Source organism: Lepeophtheirus salmonis, chromosome 4 (genome assembly GCF_016086655.4).
Source record: "Lepeophtheirus salmonis chromosome 4, UVic_Lsal_1.4, whole genome shotgun sequence".
In the NCBI taxonomy this organism is placed as follows: domain Eukaryota; kingdom Metazoa; phylum Arthropoda; class Copepoda; order Siphonostomatoida; family Caligidae; genus Lepeophtheirus; species Lepeophtheirus salmonis.
This window is the reverse complement of record NC_052134.2, coordinates 7,385,082-7,399,345: the sequence shown is the minus strand read 5'-3', so window position 1 is coordinate 7,399,345 and position 14,264 is coordinate 7,385,082. Positions and strand designations below refer to the sequence as shown.

At 32.0% G+C, this 14,264-nt stretch overlaps 1 protein-coding gene across 3 annotated transcripts in view; it reads right to left on the bottom strand.

The window, feature by feature from the left end:
- Nucleotides 1-1,275: 1,275 nt before the first annotated feature.
- Nucleotides 1,276-14,264, bottom strand: part of GckIII (Germinal centre kinase III) — a 60,169-nt gene continuing 47,180 nt past the window's right edge. For 2 of the 3 annotated variants that reach the window (XM_040710760.2, XM_040710759.2), the window contains 5 exons: nt 5,783-6,173; nt 4,840-5,183; nt 3,832-4,413; nt 2,607-2,894; nt 1,276-2,438 (listed from right to left, as the gene is read on the bottom strand). In XM_040710760.2, the coding sequence (XP_040566694.1) occupies nt 2,211-2,438; nt 2,607-2,894; nt 3,832-4,413; nt 4,840-5,183; nt 5,783-6,173 (1,833 nt within the window). In that variant the 3' untranslated portion in view covers nt 1,276-2,210. Of the gene's footprint in view, nt 2,439-2,606; nt 2,895-3,831; nt 4,414-4,839; nt 5,184-5,782; nt 6,174-6,296; nt 7,605-14,264 lie in introns of those variants that run through there. The other variant, XM_040710758.2, reaches the window with a different exon arrangement.

The following is a 14,264-nucleotide window of genomic DNA, read 5'->3' as shown; positions in this document are numbered from 1 at the left end:
TCATGAAAAATTTAGTGCTCGTTTTGGCTAAAAAATGGCTCAAAAATCCTTAGTCTATTAATAACATTTTAATACATAGGTTCCAGTTAAGGGTTGAGTCAGAGTTTTATGGAATGATATGAGAGAAGTATTTCTGAAACGACACTTTGGATAGAGCTGCACTTGTAAAAGGGGGTTGATTCGATTGCCTGTTACATGCATGACTATCTGGGGTTCATAATAAATATATTTTGAGTGGTTGGTCACCCTTATTTAGTCACTCATCCAAAACGGTAAACAGGCCAGCTCTCTTTAGAAATATTCAGAGAACCATTCAATCATGCGCGGAGAATTTGCCAAATGCCTTTTTGCAGAAAAATAATAAATATATTTGATGGTGGTCCATGCAGCAATACCATGTAATTATTGAAATTATTAAGTGTTCATTAATTAATTATAGTCCCTATAGACTGTATAACTCTAAAGATGTGCCTGTCATTGAACGATAAACTTGTACTGCAGAAGGATGACAAGTTCCTTAAAAAAGAAAACGAATAGTCACCTCAGAAATTCAAACATCGACAGCTAGAAAAAATAGGCTGTATATGTTTGTGTTAGCAAACAAAAGTCATTATTTATTGGGAGATTGTCTTGATTTTTGGTACAGTGGTACTAATGTTGGTTTGAGCAATACATTGAAGCATCTTCATAATGAAATGCGTCCATTAATAATAAACATTTTATCATTGCACTAACATAAATGCGAGTTTTAATTATATAACGATGTAAATCCATCAAATATATATTATTATTTTTTTCGGCCAAGTGTTCTAGAATCCTTCTAAGAAATGAAGTTATAATTGTGTACAACTAAACGAATTCAACCAATCAACATTCAGAACACTGACTAAGAGGCAAGAACCAGGCACATCGACAGCTGATAACAAAACACTGTGTACACTTTTGTGTTCGTGATGTGAGCTCGTAATTTAATGTATGAGAGTACAACCATTAAAGAATTCTAATAAGCAGTAATTATTCGTCGTCCTTAGTTTTCTTTTCTTCTTCTGCTCAAGTTCACAACTTACACACCCATCATTATCCTCCGTATATATATATATATTATATACTAATAAAGAAAGAAAGTATATAACCATAGAAAGTATAAAGAGTTCGTGATGTCATCATCACGTTTATGCTTATAATAATCAAGAAACCATTTCTTTAAAAAAGAAGTATACATACAGAAAAAAATAATGTAGATACCTTAAAAGAAAAATAATATTGTTAAATAAATTAATATATAGGTGTATATATTCTGATGTAGTCGGTTTTTTCCATAATATATATATACAATTTTACGAAAAAAATTTATAATATTTTAGTAATTAACTAATATATGTATGTAATAATTATAATTGGGAAGAAGTAGATGTATAAATAAGGGTCTGAAAGGAGGGAATTTTGTTTGTAGAGGAATAAAAGAAAAAAAAAATAAACACAACTTAAGCAACAATAAATTCAAGGTATTAAGACGGAAGGAGTTTGGGGCTGGGGGTTGGAAGAAAATATATAAATAAATACTTCTTCTATGCCCAACAAAGAAGTTATTCACTCTATTCCACACATGTAGGAAGGATACAATGTGATACGTCATTGCCAATCTGATCAAGGACGGACTTATTTTCATGGATTATAATAATAACGAGAGAGAGAAAAAAAAAAAAGAAGAGAGTTCGACAATAAATTAATTATTTGTCGGTCACAAAAAAATAAATATCATTTCAATTAGTACTTAGATAATTACCTATTAAAACCCCCCCAAAAAAACAAGAGAAGAGAAGAAACAGAAAGCCTAATATTTATTATTTGGTTCTCTTTTGAATAATAATAATATTTAATGAATATACTACAATTTCTTTATCATCTTTGATTTTTTTTTGGAATGTAGATTTTGTGGATGATTATTGGGGATTGGGAGGAGAAAAACCGAAAGAAATGACGAATAAATATATATTATAATCATCATTACCACAAATGAATGAATATATGAAACAAACCCATGGGAAGTAAAATCAATTTAGGGCGGCGGTGCAACTCATGCACAAGAAGTCCATTGTTTTTCTTTACGTACTCCAGGCACAGCACATATTATGTATGTAGGTATGTAACTTGAATGAATGTTTAAACAATGCGTGTTTAAAAACATATTCTGATAATAATAATATTAATTAACGATGACTTAATTTAGAAGTAGAGGACTTTAGACGCGAGTCCGACAAATTGGGATTTAATTTACGTAGTATTTCAGACACTAAAAGTTCAGTTATTCCAGGACTAGATCGTTCTGCTAATTCAAAGGCATTCCGTAGTTCCTCAATAGAAGTTTCAGCGGATCCTCCTCCAGATCGTGATGAAGAAGAAGAAGCCACGCGACTACCCGCATACCGCCTTTGAATCTGGAAAATAATTGAAAAATAATTAGTTTAATTATATATAAAAGAAAGGGATTTCAAGGGCTTCCGTAAAGGGTGGGCTGGAGAGGGTTAAGCCCCCAAAAAAAAAAAATATCTATATCTATATATATATATATTGTTGTGTACGCCCCTTGATTTATTTAATTTTACCTCAGATAGAAGAGGATGAATGGTATTTTGTAAAGTTGAATTTTTCGTGGAGGACGATGATGCATCTTTATGCCTAGCATTACTACTGCCACTACTTCCGTGCTCCCTTGACTGCCTTTTCTCTTTAACCAGGGGATTATAAGACGGATTATTAGGTGATGAAGACAAAGGCGTATTATTTCGTCTCTGTCCACTGACAATGTTGGATTGCTGCTGCTGTTGATCTAGATTTTCCATGGATCTGGAAGATGATTTGATGGATTTTTCCGCTGTTGTGGAAGAACGATGCTGGAAGATAATTATTAGTAATTAAATTTATGTCCGTCAACACAAACACAAGCTAGAAATATTTTTTTAATTTTCTACAATGAATAATTATCATCAATTTCTATACCCGCACTTAAGGTAGCAAATGAAGGAGTTAGAATTTATGTGAAAAAGGCCATGTATTTGTAATTGTAAAAATCATAGATAAATATAGATTGATCGAGGAGGCAACCAGCTGTTGCTGGGGGAACTTTTTGACATATACATCACAGCGTTACCTCACTAACTCAAAAAATTACTAGATTAACCATTTTTCTGCTTCTATTTCCCGTATCAGTGTTTTAAATGTGATGATTGGTTGAATTCGAATCATTACTGTTGATGTGCAACTCTCAACAAGTATTGAATAATTCCAACCAATGGATTTTTGCCTTTATATTTTTGGCGAAAAGGTCGCATATACAATAAATGTACCGACATGACAGTTCTCCTTAAAGCACAAATAATATAATACTGAAGAAGTTTTCAATTGTTTACATTAAAAATAAGGCTGCGACGATTTTAAGCAACTTTTATTTATGTCAATATTTGTCTTGGGATCTTCTATATCCTCAAAATGGGTCACAAAATTTAATTAAAAATTCCAAACAAGTTTGGGTACTTCAGCTAGTACATACATACTTGAAAATCTTGGAATTTTAGCAAAGTAATATATATATATGTCATAAATTCCCCAGCAACAGTTGATATGAAGCCATATGATAAGAGCGCTCTCTAGTAACACTTTGTACCAGTACAAATAACCACGTATTTTTAATGTATCAAAATGAAATGATCGTATCATTGTTGGTGATTAGAATGACCATGATTGATTGTAATTAAATAAGACATTGTAATACGAAGAAATTGACACTTTTACACAGGAATTATATATAGCTCTATGTAGGGTGGAACTTACCAGATTTAAATCACTTTTAGTTATGATTTTATTGTTGTTCTGTTGTGGTTGTTGTTGTTGCTGGCTTGGAGTAGGCTGTTGCTGATGATGGGAGGAGTGGCGATGGTTATTGTTGTTAATGTTATTGGCGTTGGAGTTATTAGTATTGTTATTATTATTATTATTATTGTTGGTGGTGTTGTTGTTGTTGGAAGGAGGCGGTGCATGATGAAGAGATCTTTCCTTGACTGGTGAGATGGGATGATGCAGTTGATGGTGATGATCCTTGGCAACATCCACCACTTGCTTATTAAACTGCTCTATAAGAGGAGCAGTACTTTTGTTTGAAGAGGGTGAAATTTTGTTAATGGCTTCTTCATAGGACGGAGGTGGAGCTCCTTTGACCGTCATGATCCAATCCGAATCATCGTTGTTGGAATTCCTTTCATTATCAGAATTATCCGTGTCAGAATCGTCAGACTCACCCGTGGAGCTTCGAGTTGCTCGCCATTTCTTATAGCGATCAATTAAATCCATGAGATGATTATTTCGTTTCGCTTTTTTAACAAAGGGATGACGGAGTAACTCTTTTGCTGTGGGCCTCTGAAATAATATTATAAGAAATGTTACGAACCTACTTAAATAATTATACATAGATTTGTAATTTATACACCTTTTCTAGCGAGTGAGTGTTTTTTAATTTACCAAATTCTTTAATACTTGAGAAGGGAACATTGAAGTATAAAATCTGTGTTCTCATAAATGACAGAGAGTAAAACAGATGATTAGCAGGGGAGTCAGTCCCTGACAGAGCATAATTGAGCATCATCGACATCGGAATAACTTCTGCATATGTCCTCTTATAGCTCCTTGTAGCTAATCTATTGAAATGTCATGATAGCAAAGCTGCTCTACTACAAAACATTCTTCAAACTCTAATTAAGTCATTTTTTTGTTTTGTTTACATACAAAAAGTGTGTATGATTTACAAATCTAATTATATACATATTTTGATTGAATGTGGCTTACATTTTCAGGATCCTTGTTAAGACACGCCTCTATAAACTCTTTGAATGCCTTTGAATAATTACCCGTCAGTTGCGGAGGATTATTTTTAGGAATAAGGAAGAGAACTCTCATGGGATGCATTTCGGAATTGGGTGGCTCGCCTTTGGCAAGTTCAATGGCTGTAATTCCAAGAGACCAAATATCAGCTTTTGCGTCATAAGCTGATTGTTTTATGACCTCAGGGGCCATCCAGAAGGGAGTTCCAACGAATGTATTGCGTTTACTTGTAGTATTAGTAAGCTGTCCTGCGACACCAAAATCTGCTAATTTGACATCTCCAGTATTACTCAGTAATACATTTGCAGCTATTTGAAAGACAAGAAAAGATAACAGTCAAAACATAAGAATCACGGATTGTAATAACGGCTTTGAGATTAAGTTATACCCATGTGATCATACAATACAAACATGCATTTAAGCGATTATAATGAAGGGTAGTGGTAATCAATTTAATGGCTCTGTATGAGGCCTAGAGTCGTGTGTGTTTTTTATTTTTGTGTAATATATTTAAAGAAAGAAAACACTCGTATTTGTCTTACATATTTTTCCAAAAGTAAACAAACTAATGTCTTCATTTTTTTCAGAAAAAAACAACGGATACATTTTTTATTTAAAAAAAAAAAAATAACTCAAGTAAGATGAAATTAATTGTTCCTAATGTATAGATTGTAAAAATTCTACAAATCCAATGATATATAAATATTATGATGATAACTTTCTAAGAGGATTTTTGTAACTTTTCAAAAGACGACGTGGGAGGATGATAAGTTGTTATTTACCAAGGGAAATTTATTTAACTTTACTAGTAAGAGTAATCAGAAAGGGGAAGGAGAAACGGATAAATGGATTCATGATAAATTCAAGAGGATTTGTTCCAGTTACATATTGTTAAATTTATATATACCTTTAATGTCACGATGTAATTTCTTTTCGCTATGTAAATAGTCCAAGCCTTTAAGAATTTCACGAAGTATGATTTGTATGTGGGATTCCTCGAAACTACCAGCCTTCATGAGATCCAGGGCGGAGCCCCCACCAAGATATTCCATGATGATCCATAACTTAGTTCCCTTGAGGTAGGACCCAAAGTATTTGGTAACAAAGGGAGAGTCACATTGGGAAAGGACCATGATTTCTTGCTGAATGTCTTCGATTTCATCTTCAGCTTCTTCGAGATCAATTATCTTGATGGCTACAATTTGCTGAGTGCGATTATCGATTCCTTTATAGACCTCTCCAAAGGAACCTTTACCGATTCGTTCTTGCTTTGTGAATACCAGCTCTGGATCCACTCTCTAAAAAGTAATTATATAAAAAAAAGGATATAAGTATACATACTACAGTTGAGGCACACATTAATTTTGACGATGTTAAAAAAAATGATTAATGGGGCTTAAAAAATAAAATAGAAGTGGTACCAGTTGGCCAAGAGAGGGCTGTTTTCGTGGAGCTACCCATGTTTGATAGCGAGGATTGACATGGGGATTAGCTTTGGGCTGTGCAGGATGTGACCAAGAAGAACCACTACTCCCATGTACTGGAGTAGTGTAGTAACCAGCAGGATATTTGCGTGCTCCCACCGCTAGAGGATTATGAATACTTGCAGGATTGCTGTCCTTATTATGCTGAGAGGAACTATAAGGTAGGGATCCCCCAAAAAAGTTTTTGGATTTTTTTCCAGGGTCCTTGTTCTTACTTTTGCGATCACTGATTAAACCCATACTGATAAAAAAAAAGTCACTTGGTCAGGGACAACAAACTGCATTCATTGTACGTACACATGACAAATATAACAAAACAACTGCAAGAATGAGAGATAATAAGGATGATTCCTTCCGTAGTAGAGGACTTTGATTATGCTGGTGGTATTGTAGGAGATTATGGTGGTTGCAGTGAAGAATACGTCAAATAATAATAAGAAGAAGAAAAGGGAACGTAGGAACAGGTATGCGTTTCAATCAAGAGACTGGTATACATGAATTAAGGCAAGAAGAGAGGGGACTGTTAGGTAAGTGGCCGCCAAAGTGGTTGATGGTGCGTTTTATAGTAGGGCTTGCTGCCGAAAGCGTAAGAGGTATTTGACTTATGTATATACATTAACATAGGTGGTACATAGATATGAAGTTATAGGCTTCCCATTCAGAATATGAAAATCATGGCACTTTTTTGACTATGTAAGGGGGAGTTAAATTGATTCTTTTTTCCAAAGTAAAGTACCCCCTTAAATTCATTTATTCATAGATTATATGAACTACACTCCAGACATAGGGGGAAGGAGGTGGAATGCCTCAAAAAATAGAAAGGTTGATTGCGTACAGTCAATGATGTTCCGGGTTTATGCGGGAGGGGGCAAAATAAGTGGAAGAGAAAAACATATTTAATGATCGCAGCACTGCTTTGTAAGACCTTGTTTGGGAAGAAGGTACACACACAGAGAGTACCAGCACTACGTCTGTATATAAATATATGTACTACCATCATCATCGCTACAAGGAATTGAAATAGAAATAATAATAATAATAATAATAAACGATAATAAAGTGAAATTCGCCCCCTCCACTAGGGCAGGAAAAAGACGACTTTATTACTATGGATATACTATTACATATTTTGAATTCTATCCAAATCAAAAAGAGAGAGAAAATAAGTCACCGTTACACCATTCTTTTGTAAGTAATTAGATACATCCCAACCGGGAAAGCCTTCTCCCCAGAGTAAGAAGACGTCGTACATCAATCAGAGACGACATTATAAGTCCCTACATCAAAGTAGAATGGAAAAATAGTACTTCCATGATGTATATATGACCACACTTTCTTATTATATAATTTTAGGGGCGTCCTAAATATTATAAATATATATATATGATGAGTTTTTTTGTTTTAGTTTTTAAGTCTTTTTTTTTTTTTTTTTTTTTTGGGGGAGCTTAATTTTTGGAATTTTTTGAAAAAAATTCCGAAATTCCATTGCTATGCCAAGAAATTTCATAAATTGTTTTTTTTTGCCAATTAAATATTAAATATATTTAGAATATATTTATTTTTTTTTTTTAAATTTTCTTATATGAAATTTTTTGGAAAAAAATTTCAAAAATCCATATCCATTCACAAAAACTTAATTTTTTTGGGGGAAAAAATTATAAAATTAAAATTGTAGGAAAAAAATTTCAAATAATAATTTTTTTTTTGAAAAATTTCCAAAATCCATAGTTATCTCCAAAAAACTAAATTCAAAATCCAGAACTGTTCTCATTTTTTTTTTTTTTTTTGGAAAAATTTCAAATATTACTTTTTTGTCCTATTTCCGTGTAAAAATTTTCCATCCTGACAAGAAAAATTATTGTAAAAAACCAAAAATTCCTTAATTTGGAGGGGGCTACAGCGGACACCCCTGATTGCTCCTTCCCTGATGATAATGATGGTGTTTGAATGGGCCAAAGGACCTATATAGTAATAGACTTGAGTCCTTGCAAATCCTTTTATTGTCATTCACATAAGATATTGAGGATATATTACGCATAATATGGGTATTTTGTATGTAGTCAAAAGGTTTATGTATGTAATATAGAGTGGCTTTTTTTTTAAAACTTTTTTTCATATTTTTATTACTGCTAGTTTGGATAAGTTGTGATATGGTGGGAAAATAACCTATGTAAGATTTTATTTTCCTACGATGCCATCTTAATGTAGCACATCCTGTTCAAAGTTTGAAAGGAGACAAAAGTTATTTATTTCACCAATATAGATTAAAATACTGCATTCATCATTATTTTACCTTAGTTAATGATGATAGACATTAGTCTAACCTATACAAAATAAGCAAAAAGAGAGAATACCATCAGATCTTTCCGTTCTAAAAATATATTAAAAAAATAAAAATGATGCGCGCTATACGCGGATCATCATATTTTCCTAACTTTTTCCTCTTTGTTTGCTCACTACGACAATTCAACAACAACAAAAAAAAACATTTTTTGAATACTTTTTATATGTTAGAACAATGTCTATCAAAACTATTGAATGCAAAATAACTAAAAATGCATTTTTAGTATCTAGGTATATTCACAAAGTAAAGAGTTTGAGCCTTTTTTCAAACAACTTTGAACTACCACGTAGGACAATGCAATTTTGCATTGCTAATATTCATACCCTATGACAACTTTTCCGTACTAGCCATAATCAAAATTCGAATAAAGTTGAAAATCAAACCTCCCTAATGAACATATACATAGATACAACATCCAATGTAATTTTAATAAACATGGAAATAATGAGAGGGAGAAATAAATAGCCTTGGAAAAAGAGCAGTACGGAAGTTGAGCTTAAGCTCATACTTTTTTTAATTTTGGTCTCTACACACACAAATCCCTGCTCTCAAATAAGTAAATATGTATAAATACCTCCTACAAGGTGTATTCACTATTATCAAAAGTGTTTTCTATCTACGTTACACTTCATCCTAATCAAATTTAATACATAATAATCAAAATATATATAATATACATAATCACTTTTCAAGTACCTATATATATATGTATATATAACCCCACAAGAATTTGAATACATAGTTATTTGACCACTAAAGTCTCACTTGTCCTCATGGGTATTGATGAGGATGATATCAGTATTCATTTCGTTTAGTTTCGTCACATACCCATTTATTAAATGTCGTTTTCTCTTCAACACATTTGTCAGGTGTGGGAAAAAACCCTTATATTGTAAGTCCGAGTCCTTCAATATATTTTGATCAAGTCCTCATATCCATTTTATTTACCCCCAAAATATAATCCTGCGAACGCCACTGTGCTTAAGCTTTTCTTGAGTTTTTATCAAATAGTACGTTTTGTGACGGTCCTTAATTAGGACTGAAGACGTGAGTCCTATCTAGTTCATTATTGTATATCAGTCCTAAAACTGATAAAGTTTGGTAATTGATGACGTCACTGAAGTTTTTTTCTTCCATTTAAATCAATTCTAGTACTCACAGTTCAAATGAACGATGGACTGAATAAATAAGGAATCTTTGATTGTGAGATCAAGTCAAGTTGCTCGTTCCCGTGTCTCTGGCATTTAGTATCGTGAGTATTTCGTTCAGAAAAGAAAGTATTTTGTTTTAATCAAACAAAATATTCAAAAATAATAATGGTTTGTCTCGTCATCATCCTGCAAAATCATTCCTTAACAAACACATTTCGTCACGAGTCATGGTAGACATAAGTGTAAGATTGTATGACAGAAAATTTCCAAAAAATGTAATTTTTGGAAACAGTTGTGGATTTTTGACTTCTTTTTCAAAAAGATCCAAAAACCAAGCCCCCCAACATATTCCTGCGGACGCCTCTAAAGCTATTTTACATATAGAACTATCCTAGTTGATTCGGATGCAGTCATTAAATATTAATATAAGAATATATTATAAGTACGTTAAAAGAGACAAACCACAATTGCATATATAATGGTTAAAAACAACCATTTATACCAAAATGAAAATAGATAAAAGTGTGTGTTTCTCTCTCTTTCTATTAGGAAGGAACCAGTAGCTTAGTGTGTGGTTGACGTTGCTACTAGTTACAAAGAGATATCATTCAAATGTGGTTTATGCTGTCAATAAGTATGTGTGTGTACACTTAGACCTCAGGAGGAGGATATTAAATTATGGAGATCGTACTTGTATGGGTAGACTGCACGAGGTTGCGTTAGAAAATAAAACACCATTGTTCCGAACAGAATTCCTCTTTTGTAAGTTGTTAAAAGAACTTTCGCTTTTTTGAAAAAAAAAAAAAGAAGCTATGAGCCTTTATCATTATTTTTTATAGAATAATTTTGCTCTGTAAACTCAACACGCATTTTTTTGCTTGAAAAAGATAAACTCAACTTTCTTCTTACTTTGTTCATATATATAAACATAAAAAGAGTAGGGAAAAAAAAAAAAAAAGAACCAACACTGATACGTTCAAACTCTTTCATTTAATCAATCTTACATAACTCTTCACTATATATTCTTATATAAATAGAAATTCAATGATCAAGCACTTCTATCATTTCTTTTAAAAAAGGAACGTAATGGAAAAACAAAAAAGGATTATGAGATGGTTGCCATAATATCAAAGAGTTACTTTCCATATACTACAATTAAAAATAATCAGACTATCGACAAAGACATTAAACATCCATATTATTTCTTCTCATTTCTAAAAAGGTAATACGTAATGGCATTGATCCTTTTTAGAAGGCTAGGAAAGTGAGATTACGTCTTAGAAAAAACCATTTACAGCACTAATTATACCATAATTGTCACCGTTGAATGAGGGAGATGAATGATAGTCAACTCTAAGTAATAACCCAAGTTATAAATAGAAACTTATTCCTTTGTCCTTTTTTAATGATATAACCAATGGCGTCGATAGTACTGTGGGGGTATGTAATATAGAAAGGCTACTCAACTATTATGAACAAAGGTCCAGGTGAATAGGTTCCAATGAAAGAATAGTCTCGGATAACTGCCACCAGTATGTTCATGTTATTAAACTTCATTTTCACCTTATAGGGCCTGCAGTCTAATTGCAACACTAAGAAATTCGAACCACAGGCTGCCAGTCGAGTAGCCTCGGTACATAAAATTACACATCCCCCCAAGAATGACTAACCTTAGGCCAATTCAACAACTGCAGCCCCACGCTTTTAATAAGCATCGCGCTTGATTGAAAAAAATAGATTAGAAATGTATTTTCCAATAAAGGTCTTTCTAAAAAGGTCATTTAAAAAAAAGTATTTCTATTTTCTAAAATAAAAAAGGCTATTAAATGAAATATGGACACAATTCATTTAAAAAGGCCGTTAAAAAGGCTCCACATTTTATTTAGAAATATGTGAAAATATTTTTTTCAAAAAATCAAATTTTTTGATTTGGATTTAAGCCTCACGCAATCCGTTTCCATAGGATGGTACAATATCTCAGGCTGAACCTGTCCTCAAGTTTTAGAGTTAAAAAGATACGGACTTTATCAATGCTGAATGCATGGTTCTTAATCAAATCTCCATCTTTAAATCAAATTTCAAGTTTCTTACATGAAATCAGACATTTCCCTTCGTTATGAACCACTTTTTTTTTTGGATAATCTGACGTGGGTAGAACACAATGTTCTGAACCAGTTTTTCTATATTTTAACACAAAAGCTTAAAAATCATCTACAGAGTCACAAAATGTGTAAATTCTAAGTTGTTGTTTTTTTTTTGCAAATGAATATATATCTCAATATCATAGCCTTAAATTCCACTATTACCCTTTCAGTATTAATTTATGCAAGATTAAATATTTGATGATGGAAGGGGTTTGAGGTTTCAAAGACTACTCAAATATATGCAGAAACCCCGAATTCATCGAACCTGAATGAAGGAGTTTCCAATTGTCTTACAAGTATGACAACCTTACTACAACACGGTAAATAACCCAAATAACTAAAATAGTTAACAAACACAACGAAAAAATAAATATTATGGCTTTTATTCTCCTCCCATAGGGAAATATCGATCCACACTTGTCCGTAATGATAGTATTGACATTAAATATCTATTTTTTACAATGCAAAAGTAAGTTTACATGCCTACATTCTAATAACGATAAAAGAAAAACAATTAGACGTAAGAATAAATGTAGATGTTTCAATGAGTGACTAATGGTATCAATCGGGATTGCCCAGAGTTAAGGGGCCGACGAAACGACAAACTTTGTTTCAACAATATAAACGAAATCATCAATGTTATTCTCCGTTTTTTATGAGCACACTACCACGTAGTTACTCAATACTTATATGTTCTCCCCTCAAGAATAAAAGAATAATAATAACAAAAATAAATTAATAATATGGATATGATGAGCCATGGAGGGCTACCTGGCTAAACTTCAGCTACACAGCCTTGTTGCTAAACCTCATCTAAAGTAACAATCACTTATTTTATTTTAATGATTTTTAGCTACACATACTCGTTGTTAAAAATAAGTTTTTTTACTAATATTTTATAGTACTGAGCTCTATTAAATAAATGGCCTAATCGCCTGCGATATTTCAATCATTTTTACGTAGCGTTTTTATACAACTATATATATATACATTTCTTTTTTTGTAATATAACGTGCACCCTCTTTGCTACATGGAAAACGTTTGCAAGATTTGATAATATGACCGTGTGTTGTCAACAAGCTGCGATGTATGTACTTTTATAAAGCAAATTGTGCAAGTTTGCATTATTTAATATCAACATGGGTCCTTCTAAACAGCAACTATACATTGATATCATCATTTCATCTTGATTTATAAAATTACATGGTGATTATTTAATATTGAGAATTGTAACTTGTGGGCCTTTGAACATTCTAATGTGTATAGAATACTTATATTTTAGTTATTTGTATTAAAATAGTCAAAAATGACACCATGAATATATGGATCATCCATAGAATATTTAATTATTCCATGATCCTCACCCCAAGAACTCTTAACTCCTACATTTTATAACTATTCATCTCATTTTATTGTTTCAACATGTACACAACACAACTATGGTAGATTGTTATTTTTTAGATGATAAATATATCTACAAATGACATACATACAAACAGACAAACCTTTGTTTTATTCATATAGATATTTTTGAGCAGAAAAACCATGATATATTTTTTCACCATTTGTGTATAAAATGAGGATCTTTTCCCAATTAATTTTCCACGTAAACAAGGGGAAACACTTCAATAGGCTCATGGACATAATTCCGTCAAATGGCTCTACATACCTTTAGTTCAAATAAATATTTATCTTTGTAACTATCATTATAAGACATGTACTTTTGTACATAATATATATAATATTTTTGGACGTGACAATTTTTTTATTTTAGAAAGTAAGGTCTCTCGCACGACAAAATCCTTTTCTCTTCATACATACCAAACCAATGTCATGAAATTGAATGCATGAACAGCAGCGCAATCCATTTAAAAAATAATAATAATTCCGTACGTTATTTTGTGTGTGTCTTTATTGATTGCAAGTAAATCAGTAAATGATAAGTCTGTTTACAGAGTGTCCGCTGATTATATGTATATATATATATATGTATTTTGGTATTTGGATTTTGTTTTGTTGGAAAAAACATCCAAAAATTTAAAAAAATTTTAAATATGAAATTTTTTGGGGAAAAAATCAAACATCCACAGCCATTCACAAAAAAATAAAAAAGAGAAAAGATATTTGTAGAAAACAAATTTCAAATATTAAATTTTTGGGAAAAAAAAATTCAAAAATCTACAGCTATTCACAAAAAATTCAAAACTTTATTTTTTTTTGAAGCAACGCACATTATGTTCAAGAAAATAGTTTCTCCCGAGCTTTT